Genomic DNA, 26,591 nt, shown 5'->3' with positions numbered 1-26,591 from the left:
TCACGTAATCCTCCATCTGGAAGCACTTCTGCAGTTAAAAGCAATTTACTGTACGTTCGTAGATACTGGGTTCCTGGAAGCCACTGTATTCATACTGACTTTGTGGATAGTAATATAAATAATGTTTTCTTTTAAATGCAATCAGTCCGACTTGGCAAATACTGAACTGATGGGTGCATTTTGGGGAGGGGAGACATTAGAGATCTGGGAAAGAGGGAAAAAACCATGCCAGACTGAAAGTTGTATATTCTGTATCAAATTTACCCTGATAGACAGATTAAATGGACATATTACCTTTGAAGTTATATGAATTTGAGACTGACTTATCTCTCTTCTTTAAAATTTAATTAAGAGCTTTTTCCTCTTTGAAAACTGTTTAAGAAGCTTTCAAATTAGGTTAGATTTCTAAATAAAGAATCACGAATTAGAATTAGAATATGAATATATACATACATATACATATACATATACATATACATATACATATACATATACATATACATATACATATACATATACACATACACATACACATACACATACATATACATATACATATACATATACATCATATACATATACATATACATATACATATACATATACATATACATATACATATACATATACATATACATATACATATATACATATATACATATATACATATATACATATATACATATATACATATATACATATATACATATATACATATATACATATATACATATATACATATATACATATATACATATATACATATATACATATATACATATATACATATATACATATATACATATATACATATATACATATATACATATATACATATATATTTATATATATATAAAGTCACAACCCCTGGTATGCCCAAATATGGGAGGAAGTTCACTGCTTGAAATAGATCTATACTAGTCTCCCTTTATTTACTTATCAGCATAAATACAACACAAATGTAGCAAAGGCAAGAGTAAAAATATTGGGTTTCTGTCTGAACGGTCTCTTGTGACGAGCCGATAGACAGAGAATGGAAGTAGTCAACTTTCTCCCATATTTGGGCATATCAGGGGTGTGACTTTAAATATATACTTTTCTCCCTGGCTTAACTGATAAGGAGAAGAACCTTGTGGCTTAATGGTTAACACATCTGCCTAAGATGCAATTCTAATCCCAGTAAGGGTATGGCTAGCTGATGAGAGCTAAATAGCTTGAAATAGATCTATACTAGTCTCCCTTTATTTATTTATCAGCACAAATACAACATATACATATATAATGAATATATATATATTTATATATATATATAATACAGATAGTCAGTGTTTAAAAATATATAGATATATGCAGTTTTACAATCCTCATAATAAATTTGAGAAGTAGAGGTTTCCAAACTTCCTTCTTTTTTTTGAAAAAAAAAACTTTTTCAACTGGTGAAAAACATCCTTAAGATTAGGTTCAGTTCATGCAATTCAATAATATGTAACACATTATGTGAATTCATGTATGCGGTTGTTGAATGAATATATTGGAATGTAGATCTGAGTTCTGTGTGCCACATTTAATAAGTATTCATCATTGTGAAATATTAATATAAATGCCCTTTATATATATATTTGTACATTCAAAATGTGTAGAATCCTTATCAATAAATGGAATAATTTGAGAAATGTGATCTACTATGAATGTACAGTGCTTCCAATTTAATTTTTTCCTGATCCCAAGAAAAGACACATTTTAAAGTGTTGCAAACAGAAGCTATATTTGTGCAGTTATACCCTGCTTTTTGGACATGAATCTAAAGAGAGCAGAGCTATACAGTCTACTCCACAGGTACAGTTGCATGACTTCCTTGACATTTTCTTTACACCAAACATATTAAGAGTATGTTATCATTGTTTAAATGTACAAAAGAATTCTATGACTTTGCTAAAGATCAAATTCAGTCAATGCTCCTGACTTTTTGAGGCTGCACAAAGAAAGAACAAAATGAAAAAAATCTTACATCTTTGATTACTTTAATTAGACAGATAAATCGTAATATTTAAATTGAGATGATAAATTGTCGTTCTGTCTCTATCCCTATCCCCATCCCCATCTCTCTGTCTATCAAACATGTTCCTTGAGTACATTCTTTTGGATTGTAGCCATACACATTATCAGAATTAAATACAGTACAACAAAATATGACATTAAAATGTAATTTGTATTTGATATATAATGTGTTTGATTTATTAAAGCAAAAACGTGGACCCATGAATGTCAAGATAGACATTCTCTTAAAATAAAATGCTTGAACATTTTGATCTGTGATGGCAGCGCGTAATGCTTAACAAAGTTAAATACTCAGTTCCATTGGTTTCAATGGGAATCTACAATGTATAATAAATATTATTATATAATATTAAATATAATGATACATGTATATGATGTCTATACCCTTAACTATAATTCCAATCCAGTTTTTCTAAAGTATTGAAAGACTCTGACAGGTCAGAGTTAAGGTCATAGAGTGCATTTCATTATCACACAGCATTAAAAAAAATGCTTAAGTAAACTTATCAAATGTATGATACATGAAAGTTTGCTATTTCAAAATTAGATGAAAATGGTTTCTCTTTTTTTAATTAAAATGTACTTTCCGTTTATTTATTTTATTGTGATTTTTTTTATTACAGTGTATTTTCATAATCAATTCATGTTTCAAGTAATTTAAAGTAACTATACTACATATCATTAAATGTTATCCTCTTCTGCTCTTTCCATTGTATAGCATATATAAGTGTGTGTGTGTGTGTGAAAAATGAATTGGCTCTCTTTTAGCATTTGGTTTGTGCTGGTACCTATGCTTTTATCAGGATATGGAAGCTGTACATTCAGAGATGCTCTAAGCACCTGGATTCATACAAGCTATCCAATCCTATGTTGTAAACAAGTAAAAGCATGAACATGTGCAGTGGGTCTTTTTTATTTTCCTATTAAAAATATAAGACCACTGTTTGTTCTACTATAATGTACTGAATTTCTGTCTTAAAGCAGAAATGGAAATTAATTTGCAGAGTACCATTTTATAAACATATTCTGCATTGTAAGTAACATACCTTTTTTTTATGAAAACAATAAAACATTTTAAAGAGCATTTATGGAATTTAGTTGGTGCCCCAAATATTTCAATGCAGAAGAGGAGTCATAGAAATCATAATTCAAGCATGTCACTGTTTTTTTAAATATAAATAAATGTGAATTATAAAAATTTTAAATTGGCCTAATGAAAAAGTATTCAGTTTATGTATAAATAAAAGCTCTTAAAACTACCATTCTTTTGGAAAAGCATGGGACCATCCTATGCTTGCTTTGAATACTCACAAGATATATTTTTTTCATTTCAACTCACATTTGTATTCACATGAAGTTTTGGTAGTATCATATTCTCAGTTTCACATTAATTCCAATGGGATCTTCCAAATGTTTAAATGCCTAAAATAGCTTTTCCTAGACTTGTGAAAATTATTTTAAATTACACAAATATTTTTAATACGTCTGGCTTCTGACAGAACATCAGTATATAAAGGAGGATGGCACTGGCTATTTTTCTGCCAACTTTTTCCATTTCCTCCTTCCATTCCCACTTTTTCCTTGAAATAACCAACCTTATTATTAGTTGAAAAAACAGTGTTGCTTTCATGTATTTTGTGTTTTATTGAGTTAATCGTTTTATAGAACATACAGCTCCTAATTTGAGTTCCATTGAATATCTGGAAATATAATTCAGCTTAATTTTGGCACTGAACAACATATGGAGATTTCTTCACTGGAATATATTGAATACATAATAAACTAAAATAAGGACATGATTTAAGTAAGGTGATTCTGTAAAACTATCTAAATATACTCATTAGTGAACCTGAATCAATTCAGTGGAATTATTTCCAAGTAAAATTGCACCATTTTTCAAGAAGAGGAAACTATATATATGATTACTTCTTCCATTTGAATTTTAGGGGGATAATAATAATCTGAATTATTGCTAGAATAATGAAATATATGAGTGGGTAATTACAACATCATATACAATTCCATTTTTTCTTTCAACTATATCTGTATTTAGTGATTTATAAATATAGGGTTATGGTAAAGATTACTTGGTTGAGTTTAGTGATACGAAAAAAAAATCAATATGACTTGGCTTGGAATTTGAATTTTCCACTGTGGGATACTTTGCTGTGATATGATATAAAGACAAGTCATCTTAAAAGTTTCTTCTATAACTTGAAATGTAATGGTGACACCCAAAGATAATGGCTTTGCTAATAGCATGCAAACCATCTTATGCTGAATATACTACGATAAAAATCTAGCTAAGGTCCTATTTTTTACATTAAGTCAAAACTGCATATTCTTGATTAGTCTCCTCCAAATTGTCTTCAAGTTCCCATGATTCCTAGGTATAGCAATAGCAATAGCAGTAGACTTATATACCGCTTCATAGGCCTTTCAGGCCTCTCTAAGCGATTTTACAGAGAGTCAGCATATTGCCCCCAACAATCTGGGTCCTCATTTTACCCACCTCGGAAGGATGGAAGGCTGAGTCAACCCTGAGCCGGTGAGATTTGAACCGCTGAACTGCTGATCTAGCAGTAGCCTGCAGTGCTGCATTTAACCACTGCGCCACCTTGGCTATCATCATTATTCTATGCAACCACATTGATATTTTACCAATTGTTGTGAAAATGAAGATAGGGGCTCTTAGACAATTAACTTATTTATTGCCTACAAAACATTAGTTGATTATTGAAAGTTATTGCTAATCAAAATAATTAACAGACGTTGGTGACCTAGTCCTCTTTTTGAGTCACTTCTCTTTTCCATTCATAATATCCAGTAATATTCTAAGTGGCTCTCAAATATGGTTCAATATTGAATGTGGCAGCAACTAAATTACATAAGCAAATCTCTAACCTATTTTTAAATATCTGAACCACACTCATAAGACAGAAGACCAATAAGGATAAATAATACCACAATGATACACAAACAACCTTCTTAATGCATGCATACTTCTCTATATTACTACTAGGAATACATTGGATAACAATTAACCAGTGGAAATCATTTCTTTCTAAAGTTTTTTTTTACTAACTTGGGAATGATAAAGCTATATGAATCTCAGGAAAAAAACTGAATTTTATAAAAGAGGGGCCACCACTGAGAAAGGCCTACTGTATTGCCTATGTCAACATGCCACATTCCAAATGATGAAAGACATTTCTGAAAACAAACAGACTTCTTCCAAACTCTTGCCAGAAAACCTTTTAAATACTAATTCCGAATTGAGCTGTGGGAAGTCTGCCCAAGACTAATGAGTCCTAGTCCATCACTTGGTGGATTAAATCTGAATACATTTGCATGTGAATAGCTATGAAGAAAATACTTCCTTTACTTTTTGAGAATTCCCATACAAGTTTCTAGGCAGCACTTCAGAAAAAAAAGGCCCTTCCTGAGTACAAGGCAATGAATATCTTTTGTGGTGGCACCTGGTACCAGTAACTTTAAAATAAATTTACACTACTGTAAAGCAACCCTGTTTTTTAGAATCTTGCTAACAATTAATCTGATTCATTTCAATATCCTGCAATTTTTGTATAATGTGGTCCTCTAATTTAATCCCTTTGTTTTAGCTGCTGAATAGGGAATGTTATTATTCTTTTATTATGTCTTTGGATGTAATTAAAGTTATAATTTTGTACTATATATCAGTTTTTGAGCTGCTGTTTTAAGACAGCTTATCCAATTGCATGTCTCTCTCTCTCTCTCCCTCCCTCCCTCCCTCTCTCTCTCTCTCTCTCTCTCTGTGTGTGTGTGTGTACATGCATGCAGGTTATCTACAAAACTGAAGCTGCATTCATATTCTCATGCATATGGAAAGGAACTAGATTCAGTGGAACAGAATTGCATCTGGATTGCACCATAAATCCTGTTATTAAATCAAGGCTTACTTTGGTTTGTACTCTAAATAAATCAAATTCTCTGATTCCTTGCACAACACTTCTTCAAATTCTTGTCACACCATTGAGATACCCATACAGCTTGTTCTACCTACTTGATACTGCCACATTTAAAGAATCAACCACATTTCATTATTACAATCCTCATTATTCAAACTCTAAAATTATTGGGTATGCAGCAAGGCAAGAATTAGTGTAGCATCATCATTCTTATAAAAGTGTCTCTGATTTCACATTGCTCCCAAAATGTGTAACTGCAAAGTGAAAATGGTGGTTGAATTTAACCCAGTGCTTGATACGTAAGCTTACCTATTCAAAAAAGATCACAAATGAAAGCAGAGTGGGAGTGAACATTTCATGACAAGCACTTTATAAGCTTTTATAACATGCTATTAACATTCTGTTCATGTCCAACAGTCCTCAAAGGTTCCTTAGCTCTGTTACATACACATATATGTTGAATCTAAATAGCATTGCAAGTTGTCAAAATGAATGAAGCTAAATAGCACCTCATGTTATAAAAAAATGGAATGTGTCTAACAATGGTTACGTCTGCTATATTTTATTTATTATTTTCCTAGATCTGTTTATTATTCCAATTTTAATTGTTATGTGATAATATTTCACTGTGATTTACAATATTGTTTTCTGTTACAATGTTAGGTGCCATTAGGATCTAAACAAAAGCATACGATAAGATATGAATAAATACCTTCTCCAAATTCTGATTACTCCTTTTATCAAGCCTGCTGCCAATTGAATCTACAATAGCAGAGTTGAAGGAACCTTGGAGGTCTTCTAGTCCAACCTCCTGCCTAGGCAGAAAGCCCTATATCATTTCAGACAAATGGCTATCCAACATCTTCTTAAAGACTTCCAGTGTTGGAGCATTCACAACTTCAGGAGGCAATCTGTTCCACTGATTAATTGTTCTAACTGTCAGGAAATTTCTTCTCAGTTCTAAGTTGCTTCTCTCCTTGATTAGTTTCCACCCATTGCTTCTTGTTCTACCCTCAGGTGCCTTGGAGAATAGTTTGACTCCATCTTCTTTGTGGCAACCCCTGAGATATTGGAACACTGCTATCATGTCTCCCCTAGTCCTTCTTTTCATTAAACTAGACATACCCAGTTCCTGCAATCACTCTTTGTATGTTTTAGTCTCCAGTCCCCTAATTGTCTTTGTTGTTCTTCTCTGCATGCTTTCTAGAGTCTCCACATCTTTTCTACATCATGGCGACCAAATTTGAATGCAGAATTCCAAGTGTGGCCTTACCAAGGCATTATAAAGTGGTATTAACACTACACGTGATCTTGATCCTATCCCTCTGTTTATGTAGCCTAAAACCGTGTTGGCTTTTTTAGCAGCTGCTGCACACTGCTGGCCCATATTTAAAATCTATACTAATCTAATCTAAAATATATCTGATTGTGTTGATCTCTTTATTCTTATTATTTTAAAGCAAATGATTTCTTGATCATATAATTGGCAGAGGAGTATCAATATACAGATTTGATAAATTACAAACCCAAAAATTTATAGCTGTTTTCCTTGCATCCTTAATGAACTTTTATGCAGCCCCTTCTATGTCTTTTTATATACAATAAATTTCTTTATGAGAAGGACCTAATCTGCCAAAAAGGTATAATTCTTCAGAATGATATCCTTAATTCTGATTACAAAGTATTTTATAATATCCTAATAAATGCTCCTGTAAAAATCTTTGGAAAATGTGATAATGTTCCTAAAAATATTCCTAATTTCCAGTCTCATGGCTAGGGAATGATGTTATAATGGAAATCCTGTCCTCCTGGAAAAAGAAAACTACCATGAAAATTATTTCTGGAAAATGTCTAATTACACTAGCAATGTCTTATCACTGGAGGCAGGCTGGAATAAGACAGTTATTTGGTTTTATTTGTAATTGTCTACTTGATAAGTATTATATTGTGTGTGTTTTAAATAGACCCACATAAGAGACATGCTGCAGTTTGCAATCCAACAGCTAGAGAAAGGAGGATAGCATAAAAGTATCTGGAAAAATTGATGTCCTTGGCAGCCTTGAAAATCTTAGTAACAAGATTTACTGTGCTCCCAGGGCTCTCAGATAATTAAGCAAGGCAAGTATATAAAAGGCTTCCTAACAACCTGTTCATCTTGGCTCAACAATAATTCCTGGGGCCACACTTCATGTTACGTAGCTGTTGTGTGGAGAGATAGTGTGGTAGATTAAGTATCTCCCTTGTGGCTGAATTATTTTTACCAGACATCCAGGAGTAAATGTGTCTGATTTCAATGGCTTTTACAGCTAATCTAATTTGCTAGATTTACAGTATATCTATAGTAAATTTAACAAATCAAATCTATTTAATCTAGATTTATAATCCAGAAATCTTTTTAATTAGATTTGCAGTATAATTCAAACAATGAAACTTTCTGTTGTACAGCTTATGAAATATTATCAGTGAGTAAGACAAGCATTTTTGCAAGCAATTTACAACAGACTGTCCCACAAAGTAGAAATTAAATTCTGGAAATCTTAGCATGCAGCCAAATTTTAATTTAAGTATATAACCTCATACCATGACTTAAATGCTATTTCTGTTGAAATCAATTAACTCCACAGTTAATGGCATTCTAATATATGCTGTTTTCTTGGAATTATCTGATGTGGAAGGGTTTACCAAACCAACACTTTATATATCTAGGCCCTAAGCCAAAACAAATGGATTCAGATTAAAATGCAATCCTCTTAATCTCATATATTAAACAATCGTATTCTCATTGTAAGCATCAATACCTTCCTTTTCAAATCTTCAGAAGGGAAGGCAGAGAAGGCAAAGTAAATCTAGAAGTTTTAGTCTCCAAAAGAGTTGCCAGGGTGGTGTTTCTTTTCTTTAGCCAAGAACTATTTTGCTTGGCTTGCTATAGCTTGGTTTGACAGGAGAAAAAACACAACAACAACTTGCCAACTGCCTAAGATTTAATAAGCTGAGCTGCAAATGCTATTGGTTTTTGGCACATCATGATCCCTGTACACCACACAACATAGGGACCAAAGGTTTACTTTGGCTGTTATAGCCAATGCTTTTGGCCAATATATGCTCTTTGAGCCAACCAAGGGTATGTTTAGAGAGTGTGGTTTTAGCGGAGGTGTTAAAAAGCTTGGGTTGGCTACCTAGCCAACATTTGTACTGAGGGAAAGATGTGACCATTCATGTCTACCCAAACAGGGCATGAAACGTACTGGCAGGAAAACATTTCCCTTTACCCCAAATGGCAGCATGACAGGAACTTCAAAGGTACCCATTGGCCTCCTTCCAAACCAGCTCTAGGCATTTAAAAGCCAGTGATGACAATACAAGGTGCTATGTCAGCCTTTCACCCCAATATGTAACCATCCAATTGTGCTGGTATGTTATCAAATGTGCATTCAGCTAAAAAAAATACAAGTTGTAATCCATACCACATTGGGAGGGTTTCATGATGAGCAGCCTTAGTTCTGTGTCTAAGACAAAGCATTTTGGTGCTTTGTGCATATGTACATCAGGAATTTATTTTTACAAAACCCTATATAAATCTGATTCTTAAAAAACCCTACACACTTCCCAAATAAGGATCAGTATATAGATATCACTTCTCTGAATGCTTTAATGTATTTCTTAATTCAAACAGCAATACTTATTTAAATGGCCACCCAACTTGTAAAGCACCATTCTGAATGGTTCACAACTATAATAATAAAAAATCAAAGACAATAAAAACCAGGTGGGTGAGTTCCAGTACACTATAGTAAAACATTAGTTTGATTCACTTACAAATGTATCTTTTACATACTTAAATATATGTTTGAATTTTCATGAAAATCTTTTTAAAAATTTCAGATGAATCAGGAAGCTGATGGATAGTGTCAGTGACAGGGAATATCCATAACAGCAAAATAGAAATGTATTTCTCCCATAATCCAAAAGCCTAGGATCTACTTTTTAGGAACAAGCCATGTAGAAAAGCTCAAGACATCTAACAGATACTCATAGCCAAGAGAATCAAAGCTTCTAATATTGGAAACAAGAATTCCTGCCATTTTATACCCTTTGGATGTCCAGGACTGTACTTAATGTTTTGTATATGGGAGAAAATGGTGGAAATGGATAGAGATCCTGTTTTTTCCTTCTGTCTTTTGGTGTAGACAAGGAGAAATGTGTGTGTGGGGGGGGTTATATATAACTTTTTAGGATTTAAAGCATATTTTCTGAACATTTCCTATCTTAAAATAGTACAATTTATGCCATCAATTTCAGTAACTAGGGTTAGAGATGGTTCTGGAGATGCAGATGTTATTAAATGTTACAGTTACCTGCCTAGATTAAATCAGTCAGTACCACAAACGTGCAGAGACATAGACAAAAATATTATTTTGTCTCACTGCCATTAAATATTTTTCTCACCAGTTTTCAATATTCCAGCATAAAGTGATGGATAAATATCTAATTCCTAAAGTTTTTGTAAAAAATAATGACTGGCAAGATTTGAAGCTGTGAAGCCAGAAGCCTAAGCATAAATAATCATATAACTAGAAATCAAATGCTCACTTTGTTCCTTGCTTTAAATAGGACAATATAAGTAGTGTTGAACATCTTACCATTTTAGCTTCTGAATGCATTGGAGCAACTTGAGGTGAAGCACATGGATTACTGAGGTTTGGACTTTGCATTCCCATGATACTTGAGTTCATAGACATCTGTCTTTCCATCTTGAGAAGCAAACAGAAAGAAGAAATGAGTTTTGGCATATGGAAGATAAATCTAAAGATCAGAGAGAATTGTAATTTTCATTACAATTCTCATATGGCATGTTGTTTTTTTTAAAATAAGCAAGAGCCAAGCTATAGATAAACATAAGAGTAATTCTATAGGAAAGTCTTATCTAGTTCAGTGTTTTGTTCCATTAATGGTAATAAGCTACATCTGGGAAGTAGACTTTCTTCCGATGGATTTTCTGAATGATATTGTGTCCAGTCAGGATGGTACTACCTTTGTTGATTGCCTTTATCACAGGAAATAAAACACACACACACACACACACACACACACACACACACACAATCTGATTGAGTAGTTACTTTGAAATAAATTGATCTTTTAAGTAGAAGTACTTTTAATAATAGCAATAACAATAGCATTTAGACTTACATACTGCTTCACAGTGCTTTACAGCCCTCTCTAAGCAGTTTCCAGAGTGATCATATTTTTCCCAACAATCTGGGTTCTCATTTTACTGACCTCGGAAGGTTGCAAGGCTGAGTCAACCTTGAATAATTTATCTTTTATTTTGAAAAAATAACTTAGGTTAAGTAGGTCTAAAATATCACTACATGGAATTATGGTTAATGCTATCTAAATTATCTGGAATATTTAAAAAGTGAGACTTTCCCTTATGAAATTGTTAAATTTGGTAGGTATAAAAACTCCAGGTTCCTATCTTAAATTAAATACTATTTCAGAAGGTAAAGTTAAAAAGATGTTCCTATATCTGCAATGCAGATCTTGGTAGATATCATGGTATGTGTGTATGCATGCATGCATGTGTATGTATATATGTATACACCTATACACACAAACACATACTACAGGGAACAGAGCCAATAAAATTGAACTCTGGAAGAACCAGAATAAAACGTATGTGTCTGCACAAAAACACATATATACACACAAATACATATATACACACAAATTCTATAGCACATAATTCAACTTTGGAATTTGCTATCATAAGAAATGCTTACTATCAACCTGAGTCCCTTCAAAAGGGGATTGCCCTAACTCATGGGAATCAATATTTATTAGTTCTAATGACAGAATGGGTGCTAGACTTGTCTGGTCATTATAAGAACAGACTGCTACCCTAGATGGACCAGGAGGCTGATCCAGCAGTATTGCTCATGTATTTATGCTAATTGTGCTCTTACAGTATGTTATTTTTGAAACGATACATGTAGAAAAGAAATATGCTTACTGGCATCAAGACAGCAGAGGATCCAGGCATTGTAGGATTAGGTAAGGTCCCAGGCATAGAAGCAGGCATGGGCTGTCTTTGACGGTTGTGCAGGTGTAGCAGTGATGATAAGGAGCCTGGAACAGGCCTATAAAAGAGGAACAAGGAAGAAAGGATTAAATATAAAACAACTGCACATTCAGTGATTCCTTTTTTAAAATTATGAATATAAAGTTAACATGTTGCATAACCATTCTCAAATGATTAAGATCCAAAATAAAGTCTAGTACCATAAAAATTCTCAAGTGCTTCCTCCCCATACAAACTTTTTGGTGATATTACATGGGATGTAAGGGGAAATGCTGAATAATTAAGAGGTGATCTTAATTGTTATAGTCATAATTTTATAATGTTTACTAGATTCTCCAATATTTTGAATTATTTTAACATAAATTTTGCATTGAATAATATCTTCAGTTTGTTTAAGATTAATGCTAAAACTCCACCTAATATTTTAGGGAATAACAGTTTGAATTTAAAACCCACTTAAGTATTTCCCGGATTTAGCAAGCCACATTACTTTTTTTTAAAAAAAAACCTGTAATATTCTTTTCCAACACTAGCAGTAATAGTGAAAGACATCAGTTTAATATGGGTAGCATAAAATATAAATAGATGCTATAATCAATTGACACATCCCTTGTCCAAGGGGTTACTCAACAAATCAGAATCTGTTAACCAACTAAAGCATATTTGAAATCAACAGGGAACTTAGAAAAAAAGGTTTAAAAAGTACTTATATTAGATCAGTGTAATATAAAAAGGGTTTTGTCCTTTGCCTCTTTAAAGTAGTCATATTCTAGCCCATCATCTTGTGCAATATAGCAATAGCAATAGCAGTTAGACTTATATACCACTTCATAGGGCTTTCAGCCCTCTCTAAGCGGTTTACAGAGTCAGCATATTGCCCCCAACAACAATCCGGGTCCTCATTTTACCCACTTTGGAAGGATGGAAGGCTGAGTCAACCCTGAGCCGGTGAGATTTGAACAGCCAAACTGCAGAATTGCAATCAGCTGAAGTAGCCTGCAGTGCTGCATTTAACCACTGCGCCACCTCGGCTCCATCAGTGCACGTATCTTGGGATGAATATGTGCACAAGTATCTCAACTGCATTTTCATAGTAGTAGCTTTTCTAACTACATTGAAATTAATTTTTGAAATATTCTTTTAAAGAGAAGAAAAACTACTAATTTCATTGTATACAGCCATATTTCTTTTTACAATTTTCTTGATTCTCCAGTTTTCTGAATATTGCCAATACCTATAGCAGATTATTTTTTCTCAAATATTTTTTTACTTTCCCAAACTGGTGAGCCATAGCACTAATTTGTATATATTAATTAATTAATTAATTAATTAATTAATTAATTAATTAATTAATAAAAACAGTGGAAAATTATGGTATTGAAATTTATAGCACTGGCTTTAACATTTTTACCTTAAAAATTAATTGTGCCGAAAGGAAAAAAAAATGAGTTAAATAGTTAATTTACTTTTCTTGATCACTAGATCTCTAGTCACATAATAAGTAATAATATTTCAGCATTCCTTGTGATAGAAGCCGTTCTGTGATATTGATCTCAGGAACTGTGGTGCAACAAATCAAAAACATACAATGGAAGTCCTATTCTGAGCTTCCACAGTGCCAATTAAGTAGTGAACAGGCCTATTTTCTTTCATCACTATATTGGGCATATTAGGCAGGAAGGTATAGCAAGATGTCAGTAAAAGAATTCCATATATACATAACTGTTATACTTCTTGGTATGGGAGGAATGAATTTCAAGTTGACTTGCAAAACAAGTACCCTCCTAGATTGATTGAAAGCTCATAGCTAAGCCTCCATTCTGTGTTGTGTACATCCTTTTATAGAAACTTTAATTTCATTAGTTATATTAAGACATTTGACAAAAAGTTGCTTTGGCCTCACTTGTGCACAGATAGGCCTTAGAAGTCCCTATTATTTGAGTTTTACTTACATGTCCCAGAGCCAAATATTCTACAAGTTTGATTTAATGAAACTGGAAGCAGGGGATTTAAGTATAAGGGAACTTATTTATAAATGCTAAAAAAAACAGCAAATTAGCTACTGATTCTGAGTTCAAATTTTGCAAGTCTGTTTTGTACTTGAGTAAAAACTAGGTTTGCTGTTATTAGGTTTTTTTTGTAGGACATAGGCACTTTTTAAAGATTTCCTAGATGAAAAAAATAACACTTTTGAAGATCATGAGTCATTTTTTTCCAATATTCCAATAGTACAGAAAAATGATCATGCACAGTCTTTCATTGGTTGATGATGATCATATGGACCTATATGTCTTATAATATTAAATACAACATGTCTGACATTAAATACATATAATATTTAGAAAATGGCCATTAATAAACACATACTGTATCCAGAGGTGGGATGCTCCCGGTTCAGCCCAGATCGGCTAAACCGGTAGTAGCAGTGCCAGGAGGCTCCGGACGCTTCTATGTATGCACAGAAGTGTTGCGCATGTGGGACCACTCTCAAACCAGTAGTAAAAAAATTGGTAACCCACCACTGATTGTACCTCTATAAACTCTAAAGTCATCTTCAGAAATTTCTCCAAATTTTCCTACCAAATATCCTTCACCAGATGGTAACAAGCCCTAAGTTCTATGGAGTACCTTTTCCACTTCTAAGTCTTTCCAAGATGTTTTAAAGATGACCGTATGCTTAACTAAAAACAGACATAAATATCATGTACCAATCAGTTCTCCCTGACAAACAGGAGATTGGAAGAAACATTAGCTGAGCTATTGCCATTTCTGAAGTAATAAATTCCCATTAACTACTCTTTACAGAAAACAAACATATCCTTCTACATGAACCATCCCAATTGTTGTGTGGACACTTTAGAACAATATTGTTCAGTTACTGAACAATAAAAAAATTAAGTACAAGTTGCTATAGCACACAGTTCCCCAACCTTTCTGGTTTTATGGACTGACTGGGGGGAAGGGGATGGTACCTTGCAGCATTTTTATTCCTACTGTTTGTTTTTTATAGAAAGATACAATGTGTATTTTTTCTTGAACTTGAGATTATTGAAGTCATATTGTAAATAATTTTCAAGTGATTATATATTTCAACACTTTCTAAACAATACACTTCCTAAAAACTAAATTACTGTATTCTCATGAAAACAAAGCCACAATAGTCTCTCTAGTGCAGGCTTGTTACCATTAGGTAATAATTTCAGTCTTTAAGCAAGCACAGTCTTCTTTTCTTAATCATTGTGCACCCCTAGGCAAAACATTTCTACTGAAATTATTAGAACAAGGCAAGGTGTATAAGCTAATATGTGGCTGTTTAGCCACTAAACCAACTCCTGTGGATATTCCTAGGATATTCTGTACCAACAGATTTTATATCTCTACATACATTTGTAAAAACACTGCTTTAGGTTAAAAGCTCTTTAAGTTTTGCTTTTCAAATTAAAATGTTAAAAGATGATGATTCTTCTGTTACTCCCTAATATCAGAATAGCATTTTCTTCTTCTTCCAGGAGTTACCTGAGATTCAAACAATGGAAAACCTGATGAAGACAAACTACGGATGTATACAACAAATACTATTTCAATGCTCTGTTCCAAATCTTTAAGGAACTCCATGAATAGTTGAACTTGGCACCAATTGGGTTGCTAAGAAATATATTGGATGAGAATTTAGAATAGCATGAGTGAAGATTTAATTGTACTAATCTATGGAATCTACACAAGATTCCTATACACAAGATTCCTATAAAACAATTGATTTCTAGGCAACAGCACTATAAAATGCAGAGAGTATGAGTATCTGGAAATCTGTATAATTAAATAAATTATGAAATGATCTGAATGAATAAAACTAAGAAAGCAATAGGTTATAGATAGAAAATTGGATTAAATTTTGGTTATTATAGGTATTGGTGATAATAATGGATGTTTTATGCATAACTATGGATTGTATGGATCCAACCCAGTGCATTAGACTTCTGTTAAGAAAACTTAGATGCAAATCTCAACTGAGCCATAATTCTTATTGATTGTAATAGTGCAGGACAATTTTATCAAGGAAATTTTTTAGCGTGTACACCTTATCTCAATCAAAGTTCTCCCAACAGGTAAAAAGGAAGCACTTATATTTGTTTTCTAAATTTCTCAGTTAATTTTAAAAAGCATGTGACAGCCAAATTTGCATCACTTTTACTATGGCTGGAGTTGAAGGAATTGTTTACCCAAGCCATCCTCCACAGAAGAAATATGTAATGGGAGGGAAAATGGGCAAATAAAACAGCTCTATTATATAGCAGAGGTATGTAGGACTTTCTCTTGCTGTGAAGAGAATTAAGCGTCCATCAATCTTTTCATCCTTATGTGATTGACCTGAACACTTCTGGGATCAACTATCACCGATTCAATTAACAGTATTATGTGAACAGGACACCAAAAGAGCACAATCATTATTGCTGAATTTTCATATGCACATGAAAATAATCTTGGGTCCTTATTGACCACAAGTTAAATATGAGTCAGAGTGTATTGCAGCTAGCTAATACTATGTTGTAGTACATTGTCAAGAATATACAGTAATCGTAAAAGTAATTGTTTCACTGTTTACCCAGTGTTGATCAGACCCTAAGTGACTTCATTCTTTGATTTTGTGGTTCCATAATAATCAATACCATTATTAAAATACCAATGCAACTCCTATGGGTTATGCAGTTTTTCTTGTAAAACTTCAAAAATACAAAGAAAAGATTGTAGGGATAAAACATTGGTGGACTTTTGCAAGGAAGCTGATTGTAAATGAGCTGTACAATAATTAGAAACTCTCATATTGTTGAATGAGATAAACTATACTAGCATATAGCTAAATTGTATGCAGTGGGAAATCAGTATATGTATGTATGTATGTATGTATGTATGTATGTATGTATTTAAAGTCATATATATATATATATATATATATATATATATATATATATATATATATATATATATATATATATATATATATATATATATATTATTTGCTTTTTCACATAGTGTTAACTATATGCTTAGGACTTCAAACTATACATATTAATCAGTCAAATTACAATTTTTGCCCTATCTTAACCTGTGTTGGACAGTCAGAGGAAGCAGTCAAGAAACTAAACAAAAAGTATTTAGGTAAAGAACTTCTAAGTTTTGATAATTAGGTTAACGTTTCCTATGTTTTCCTTAAAAGTGTACATAATGTGCATTTTCTTAATGTTGAGAACTTTATTGGAGTATGGCCTCCAAAGGCTCACATTGCCTGAGATTAGCCTAATGATTTTAAGCCTCTATTTTTTCATTTTCTCCCCTAAAGTATGCCACCATGGTAGAAAGGCAAATAATGCTAATAGTGTAATATTTGATTGCCCATCATTAAGATAACTTTCTATAGAATGGTCTGAAACTGGGATAATTCTAAATACTATCCACTTTAACAGCAGAAAAACTAAATTAAATCCTTTACTTTAATGCAATTATTCCTGTCTTCTAACCTCTCTTCCATACAATATACACATTTTCTCACTTGTATAAAATATCCTCCCTATATTTAGCTTTGACAAAGCAATTCTATTTGTGCAGCAAAGCATGTACTATTCTTCGTTTCTTTCCAGTTACAATTTGAGCTTGCTATACTCCCTTTCAACATTGCAGCTGATTTTGTGGTTAGAGTCCATTTGTTTTCACATCAATGAAATTAATTTCCATTGGAAACTGCATCTGAGGCATTTAATCAAAATGGGCCTAAAATAATCCTGAAAAGCTCATCTGTCTTCCAATCTATATAGTGTTTTAAAAATTGGACATGTGCCTGCACTAATATTGCACTTTAGAAAGCTTAATGCTCTGTACTTCTAAGTATCAGTTACATCAAGACGTTGGTAAATTAAAACAGTTGAAGATTCTGATTAACATTGATTTTATAAATATATAGACAAAACTACTGTAATATATCTTTATGTCAAGCAAAATGGAATTTGAATTGTTTGGTAACAATAAAGTATTTAATACTATAGGTACATTTCCTTGTTAAAATATAGGACAAAAAGCATCCATTTTCAAAAGAGTGAAACTTCAAGCAAAGTTGTAGAATGAAATGGATTTTTTTTTTCTCACCAGCCTTACTCAAATTTGTGCTGAAACAGAACACTTGGTGCCAAGTAACAGACATTTTGTATTGGACATTTATATAACACAGGGGTGATTTCCTGCCGGCATTACTACCGGTTCAGTGTGCAAAAAATGTCGCTCTGCACACGTGCACATTTGCACCAACATTAGAAAAGAAAAAAAATTACATTTTTTCCAATGAAAATTGTTCTGCACATGTTCTGCACCAAAAATCAAGATGGTGGCCCCGAGCATAAAACCGGTTCGGGTGCATGCCTGGTCAAGTTACTACCTACTTGGCCGAACCGGTCCAAACCTGTTGAAACCCCCTCTGATATAATAGTATAAAACATTGGAATATGGATCCCCAATTCAAAATCAGAAAACCTCTTCCCCTCAGAAGTACATCTTCAGGAAGTTGTTTCCCAATCTTTTTCCCTTAAAGATAAGTTTTAAAGCAACTGTCAGGATGTCCAAGAATGTAGGATCTAGGATATAATTACTTTCCCCTTCAACAACAAATCAAAGAAACACACATTACAATTTCTGTTCTATAGAAGTCTCAATGTAACAATTCACAAATCTAAGAATTAGTTGTGTAACAATTCTCTGTAAATATTAAGTGTAGTTAATCATACCTTGATTAGGTATTTCCCCCTTTTTTAACTCCATTAAGTTTTTTAAGATGAATTTTTATCAACATTTTATGTATTTCAACTATTAAAGACTCTTTTGAGTCCACAGGAGATAAATAATTTAAAAGATTAGTTTAATATACTATGTAAGTAGCTGAGAAAAGCTAGTAGTTTAGAAAGAACTACTAAATATGCTGCCAAATTCCAAGGATCAAAAGGAACTGGGAAATACCTGCATGCGTATGTAGCCTCACAATGCAGTTCTTGTCTGGGTGATATGTTTTTCTGTACAGTCAATATTTTTTTTATCATTGCACCTGCTTTTGGATTGCATCCCATGGGAGTCTGCATGGCCTTTACCTTGCCTGCATTCAGGCAACCTTTAACAACTTGTTTTTCTAGGCCTGAGGCCAGGAGGTTTGGACAGGCCTCATCTTAGCAGCAGGTGTTATGGAAGTATGTTGTGGTTTTGGTGGTTTTCTCCCAAAGGCCAATCATGTTTTATACTACATTGCATACTATTTTATATATATTACACAGATTATAATTTTATGAATCCACTCCAGAGTCCTTAGGTAATGTAACTAACAAACAAACAATATGCCAGTAACAACAAGGAATCCCTTGTGTTTATATGTTGAACTATGATATCATTCATGGGTAAAGGCCTACAGTAGCCTTTGCATTCATATAAATAGTGCCGCATGAGCTAGAATCCTCTGCTCCCTTCTGCAGATAAGATGACCAGGTCTTCAGAAATGCCATCACTGAAGAAAGAAGGATCTGCTTAACATTTAAATTCCACATTGCAAACATGCTGCCTGAAGTGAACAAAATAATGAAATGAATTCTAAATGTGGGAAATAGAAAATGGGTAAAATGCAATTTTATTGTAAATTCAGCCATAGCTTTGTCTCACTGTTCTAACAAGACAGTAGATACAGCAATGAACCATATGAACAGGATCTTTCCTGTTAGAAAACCTGTGAGAAACTTGATCATAATGAGCATACTTCAATCTTGTGACTAGGAATTGACCTGAAATTCAATTAATGTACTGCTTATTATGCTGCTACCTGAATCCATGACTAATACAGATAGTCTTATATCAAGAGCTAGAGTTTTGTATAGGCTCATGATATTGATTGAATTCCATATTTACTTTTGGCTACTCCAACACCTGGAGCATCTCAGAGGTTCCAAAGTAACTAAGCATTTCTCTAAGATAATCATATAGCCAATAATAGTCTTGATTTAGATGTTACATGGGAAGAAATGCCTTAAATTTTTCAGTCATTGTAGATCAAGACTAAGGTCTGATTAGTGGCTACCTTTTACCTATGCATGGGAATAATGGCTGGCCCAAAAGTCTATTAGATCTAATTGAATTCCAAATAAAGGAATTGAAGTGTGTCCTATCAGCTTAGATTGGAACTTGTAATACAGAACACCCGATTTACTGTATCCTCTGTAACCTAGATTACAAATGATATGTAGTATGCAAATATGGCTGTAGAGTTGCAAGATAGATATTTTACAGTGCAGTGGAGAAAGACCTGATTCATATTCATAAGGTACACCACAAAGTTAATTTAAGACTTATATATGGTGATTGTTGTTGCAAAAAAAACCTTTTCTTCCTGCATACATTGCATCCTTACATTGTTTTTAGGTTTTGTGGGATCCCCCTATACTCCTACTTCATCCTCTTCCCACAGTTGATTATTCACAAGCTGCTTTGATGTTTTTTAATGTTTTTCCTTATATTTTTGCTGTTCTGGATGCTATGATTGATGCCAAGAGATACAGTATTTGGTAATACTTATATGGATAGATTGGAACTGTTTTGAAATGTGGTATATGAAATATGGATAGCCATTTTGGTTTATAGCATCTATAATCTCCATGACTAATACATAGGACATTTCCTTGGTTAAAAGAGCAAATATCAAAGTAATGCTTAATGTAAGGTATTTTTCAAGGTTCCATTTGTTCCATGCTTTTTAGTATTTAAATGAAACTTATGAGAGAGATCATTGTATACTATCAATCAGACTTTAAAACCCACTAAAGCAGATACCATAGAACTGGAAGGATCTTCAGGATTCATAGATGATGAATGAGATGAAATGCACCAGGGATGGGTTGCTGCCAGCATTACTGCCGGTTTGGTGCGTACACAATTTTGCATGCACAGTTGACCATAAATAGGTCTGCGCATGCACAAAATGTTAAAAATGAAAAATATATAAATTAAAATTGTTCTGCGCATGTGCAGAACTGAAAAACAAGATGGAGGTGCCTACAAACCATATGGGGAACCAGTTCAGGGATGTGGCAAGCCTCGGTCGCTGTTGGTTCTAGCGACCCAGGGCACCAAACTACTACCTTATTGGACAGAAATAAACCATAACTTTTTGGTTAAATAGCAATAGCAATAGCAATAGCAGTGGATTTATATACCGCTTCATAGGCCTTTCAGGCCTCTCTAAGCGGTTTACAGAGAGTCAGCATATTGCCCCCAACAATCTGGGTCCTAAATCAGAGGCTAGAAATATTTATTTGGACTACTGGCATATTTTGAATCTTGAAGCCACTATTGAAGAATAACTACTACTTTATTTTATAAGACATATAAAGTCTTTACAAAAGTATTCTAGTAAATGAAGATAATGCTAGACCATGTTATTTTGTTGTTTTAAAAAAATTAAAATAATCTAGAAAAACCTCAGGTTGGAATAGGAACTAGATAATTAGGAATTCAAGTTGGATTAGGAAGGTAAGAATGTGGTATACTGCTTATTCCTTTCTTATGCAAACTAATATACAATAAACTAAGACAGCAAATTGTTACACATAAAAGAGCATGAGTGTAATGGAGAGCACAGATTTTGAAATCATGTGAAAAGAAACAATAAAGTCAGTTTGCTATAATGTGCTTAACACTGCTTGATTTACACACACCCCCCCTGAATATATTCAGCTGAACTTACTACTTCTCCATTGGATAAAAAAATTCTCTTATGGTCATAGAATCACGGAATCATAGAAACAATCATAGAATCAGGTTAGAAGGGACCTTGGAGGTCTTCTAGTCCAACCTCCTACCCAAGGAATGAGATCTTATTCCAAATAGCTATCCAATATTTTTTTGAAAATCTCAGCAATGAGTACCCAGAAATCCAGGAAGCAAGCTATTCCTATGATTAATTTTTCTCACTGTCAGGACATTTCTCCTTAGTTCCAAGTTGGGTATCTCTTTAATTAGTTTCCACCCATTGCTTCTTGTTCTACCTTCAAGTGCTTTGGGGAATAAGTCAACCCCCTTTTCTCTATGGTAGCCCATCAAGTACTGAAAAATAGCTATCATCTAAGACAGATGTCATCCCCAATCCTTCTCTTTGTTACACCAGACATATCTAGTGCATTCATCATATAGTTTAGCCTCCAGACCTCTTATAATTTTGTTGCTTTTGTCTATATTCCAAATGTGGCTTCACTAGTGCATTATAGAACATACTATTACTTTTTGTGATGTTGATGCTATCCCTCTGTTGATGCAGCAGCCTAAGACGATGACAACAACAACAACAACAACAACAACAACTACTACTACTACTACTACTACTACTACTACTACTACTACATCATCATCATCATCATCATCATCATCATCATCATCATCATCATCATCATCATCATCATCATTGGAATGAAGCACATTTCTAGCTCATATTTATATGGTGATCCATTAGGATACTTAGATCCACTTCATAGTTTCCTCTGTTGAGTCGGGTATCGCCTATGTTATACCTGTGCATTTGGTTTTTTCCTCCCTAAATGCAGAACTTTACTTTTCTCAGTACTGAGCTGCATCTTATTCGAAAGAGCCCAATGCTCAAGATCCTTCTGAATTTTGAGTCTATCTTCCAAAATGTTGGCAATTCCCATCAGCAGCTTGGCCTTTTCCTAGAGACCAAAGTTTTGTCAAAGACAAACCTTCGGTTGGATCTTGTATGTAGTTGCTGTCAGGTTAAAACCTCCACCTATATAATGTTGGACCAATGAGTCTGTTGCCTTTACATCTCCTAAACCAAGGCCAACTTCCAGGTCAGTTCTTTATGACAGGTCTTTTCGTCAAAGCCAGAATAAATCTTCCCCCCTTTTCTTACTCCATTTGCTGACTTATGCCAACAGATCTATAGCTATCCCAGGTTACTAAAATTTGCACAAACTCTTATTTTTTCAATATGAATGACAGAACACTAACACAATGCAGAATGTGAAAAAGTGATTCTCCATATTAGGCTATTTCATATATGCTTTAACAATTATGTATGAGAGCTGTATTTCACTGACAATAAGTGCCTGCGTAATGCAACAATGTGTTGAAACTCTCTGGAGAAATCTTTCACTGATTCACAGACCTAAGCAACAGATTTCTGTGGGAAGATTTAGATCCAACTATAAATTCATTTGGTTCCATGTTTACTCCATTTGTTCAGTGCTTTGTTGTTGTTGTTGTCTTGAACGTATGTTCCAGATGTGCATGAGTATCTGTTTGAAGCCACATTGTCTATCATGAGATTTTTCAGTTCAAGATGTTAAAAGGAGACTATAAATGCCACAGAAAAGTGGCAGAAATCATCTGGTGTCTTCTTTACATTCTTCTTCTTTCCATTATTAACCATTTCAGATTTGTTTTCTATCTACTCACGTACTAATTGTAATATTTTGAATTAGTCATGGCTTGAAAATAAACAAACTGAATTGCTACATATACATACCGCAAGAATGCATAATAAAACACACTCTAGCAAAAGATTAGCAATACTGTAATTCCATTGAAATAAATATATGTAAGAGTCAGTGACGTGCAGTGAAGTTTATACCTGGTGAGGCTCAGCTGGGCATCCTTTTGCGAAGCAGCTCAGCAGTGCAGCGGTTGGCCTCGGCGGGGGGGGGGGGGGATTTGCATCGCGGGAGCAGCCAAGCGCCCGGGTCTGCAGCAAAGGCGCTTGGCGGCTCCCTCGATGCAAAGTGCCCCGATGCCGCCGCCCACCGCTGCCCTGGCCTGTGGCCACTGCTTCTCCAAGCTCCGCCACTGGAAGTCCCGGATCACCTCTGGGGGAAGGCTGGGTGAGAAGCGGAGCGAAGCTTCTCCGCGGCCTCCCGGCACTACGCAGAGGCTCTCACAGGAGCGCGTGCCAGCGGCTGGCGGCCCGGAGCAGCCCCGGCTGCGAGACAAGGCAGCGCTTAAAGCAGCCGCTGCCGCCGCCACCGCCCCTCCTTCGCCCGGAACGCCCCGCCAGGCAAAGGAGGGGTGGTGGCGGCAGCACGGCTGCTTTAAGCGCTGCCTTGTCTCGCAGCCGGGGCCACTCCGGGCCGCCGGCCACTGGCACACACTCCTGCGAGAGCCTCTGCGTAGTGCTGGGAGGCCGCAGAGAAGCTTCGCTCCGCTTCTCACCCAGCCTTCCCCCAGAGGCGATCCGGGACTTCCAGCGGCGGACCCTGGAGAAGCAGGCTGGGGCAGCGGGCGGGCGGCAGCGATGGGGCACTTTGTATTGTGGGAGCCGCCAAGCGCCTAGGTCTGCAGCAAAGAGCCAGCCTCCTCCTTCTCGCCCACTCCTCTCTCCTCTGAAGCACGCCCAGCCCAAGCATGCTCAAGAAGACATGATTCGCTGCTTCCAGATCAGGAGGCAGGAGAATTAGTGCCTCTTTTCCATCTGAACTTTTTTGCCTTTTAACTCTTTCTTAACTTTTAGAAGGCGAAAAATTCCTCATGGAAAAGAGGCCCCGAGTTCTCTCACTTCCTGCTTTGGTTAACACTAAGCAGACACCAAGCCACTGTGACCTGGAATCTGGTAGCAACTATCTTGGCTTTAATTATTTTTTTAAAAAATATTTAAATTTCTTTCTTTTTCCTGAGGAGACTGGTGAGGCTCCGCCTCCCTTGCCTCTAGTGACTGCACGTCCCTGGTAAGAGTATTGGCACTTATGGAGGCCAGGACCATTTAAATCCTTCATCGGCAAATCTTTTTAAGAAGATATAAACAAGGTTATAAATACGCATAAGCACAATAAGAAAACAATATGCACTACTAAAGAGCACTAGAAGCAAGAAGAAGCATTAAGCAAAAGTAAACACTAAATTAAATCAATCAAGAAATAAAATTATTTGTTGAATAAGCAGCAAATGGTCATATTCAACAAGCTGCTTTGATCCATGATTACTTACATGACTGGGAATCAGAGTAGATGGCTTTCATGAACCCAGTTAATTGTGGCTTATTCAACAAATCATGATTCACACGCTAACTCTGATCACACATCTTTTGAGATAAGAACTGCTCATACTGACATGCAGCAGCAGTTCAAATTTTGTCTTTCCCCCCCTTGTAAGTAATGGATTTTCTCTCTGAAACTTTTCATACATATTTTTACTACTGAGTCATGTGTCAAATATATGTATAAAGCGATTTTATTTTATCTCTCTGTGAATTACTAGAATATCAAATTCTGTTGTGGTAAATCTGAACTTTCCTAAACAGAATTGCCTAATGCTTGATCAGTCCGATAATTGTAACTTTCATTTAAAATGACAAAATTTTATGAATCAACATATTGGTTTGATATACATGCTAGAATTTTCACTCCTAAAATAAAATAGCTGGTCTTATTACTGGCTTTAATTCATTCAAGTATTAACTCTGCAGAGGACCCTAGTCAACGTAAGTCACAATCAGTCCCAGAAACAGTGACATCTGAGGCAAACCATGAAATGTGCTTTTACTCATCAATTCAGGTATGTAAAACTTAAGCAAGGCCAAGTTATATTGCTTCATGGAGCAGATATTCCCAAAACACTTATCCTCTTCCTTGGCAGGAAGTATAGACAATGACATATACATAGTTAACAACTTTATAGTTGGGAACGCTGTTAGATATCTTTCTTAAAAGCAATAATTTTAATTACTATCAAAACTCAGAAAAATCTGTAATATTGGCTTTCTCTGAGGTCCTCCATTTCTATTTTATCTGGTTTTTATTCTGTTAGTTATATTGATATAGTTTGTTAGCATTAACAAAGGTTGATAGTTATTCTTTTTATTTTTATTTTTTGGAGCTGTCCTTGTTAGAGGGTTGAAATGTTAATTTTCTAGTTGTTGTTTTTTTGATTTGCTTACACATTTTTCTTTTATTCTCCAGGAAGTTCTACTATTGTAAAAGCTTTCATTTGCCTTTTGTTTTTATTCTTGCCATTAACAAAAGAGAATTATCAGGCTACCGGGTCACTGAATCTGAGTTTCATATGAACTCTTTAAAATTATGCTGGCTTACTCAGAGGACTCATTGTGTACTAAGTACTTACAGTATTTCTAGTAGGTAAGTTTAGATTGCGGCATCAAAGCTCAACATCATGCATATTCATCTGAAAGAAAATGTCACTATCTGGCAAAACCAAAACCTTGGTCATCCTTGAGAAAAACAAGAGCAAAGAATTTCCCCACAAAGAATAAAACAATTAATTTATGTTTTAAGATTGCAAATTAACATACGTTCAGCTGGAGGCAAGCCCAAATTAATCTATGTCTGAAAAACATGCATTGGCTTGCTCTGTTTATTTTGATAATGTATGCAGTTGTAATAAGTGACTTAAAGTAAGGAAAGAAACATGTGGGATATATGGGAAAATATACAAAATGGAAATCCAGTAGCTGTTTGTTCTTTAAC

At 34.5% G+C, this 26,591-nt stretch overlaps 1 protein-coding gene across 7 annotated transcripts in view; it reads right to left on the bottom strand.

Moving 5' to 3' along the window:
- CREB5 (cAMP responsive element binding protein 5) overlaps nt 1–26,591 on the bottom strand; it is a 257,149-nt gene that overhangs the window by 42,361 nt on the left and 188,197 nt on the right. For all 7 annotated transcript variants that reach the window (XM_087712808.1, XM_014056906.2, XM_014056905.2 and 4 more), the window contains 2 exons: nt 12,022–12,148; nt 10,649–10,759 (listed from right to left, as the gene is read on the bottom strand). In XM_087712808.1, coding sequence (XP_087568934.1) covers nt 10,649–10,759; nt 12,022–12,148 — 238 coding nt within the window. The remainder of the gene's footprint in view (nt 1–10,648; nt 10,760–12,021; nt 12,149–26,591) is intronic.

Source organism: Thamnophis sirtalis, unplaced genomic scaffold (genome assembly GCF_051295495.1).
Source record: "Thamnophis sirtalis isolate CommonGarterSnake01/CBP01778 unplaced genomic scaffold, rThaSir2_p1.2 scaffold_4, whole genome shotgun sequence".
NCBI lineage: Eukaryota > Metazoa > Chordata > Lepidosauria > Squamata > Natricidae > Thamnophis > Thamnophis sirtalis.
Note: the sequence above shows the minus strand (reverse complement) of the source record. Positions and strands in the feature narration are given on the sequence as shown.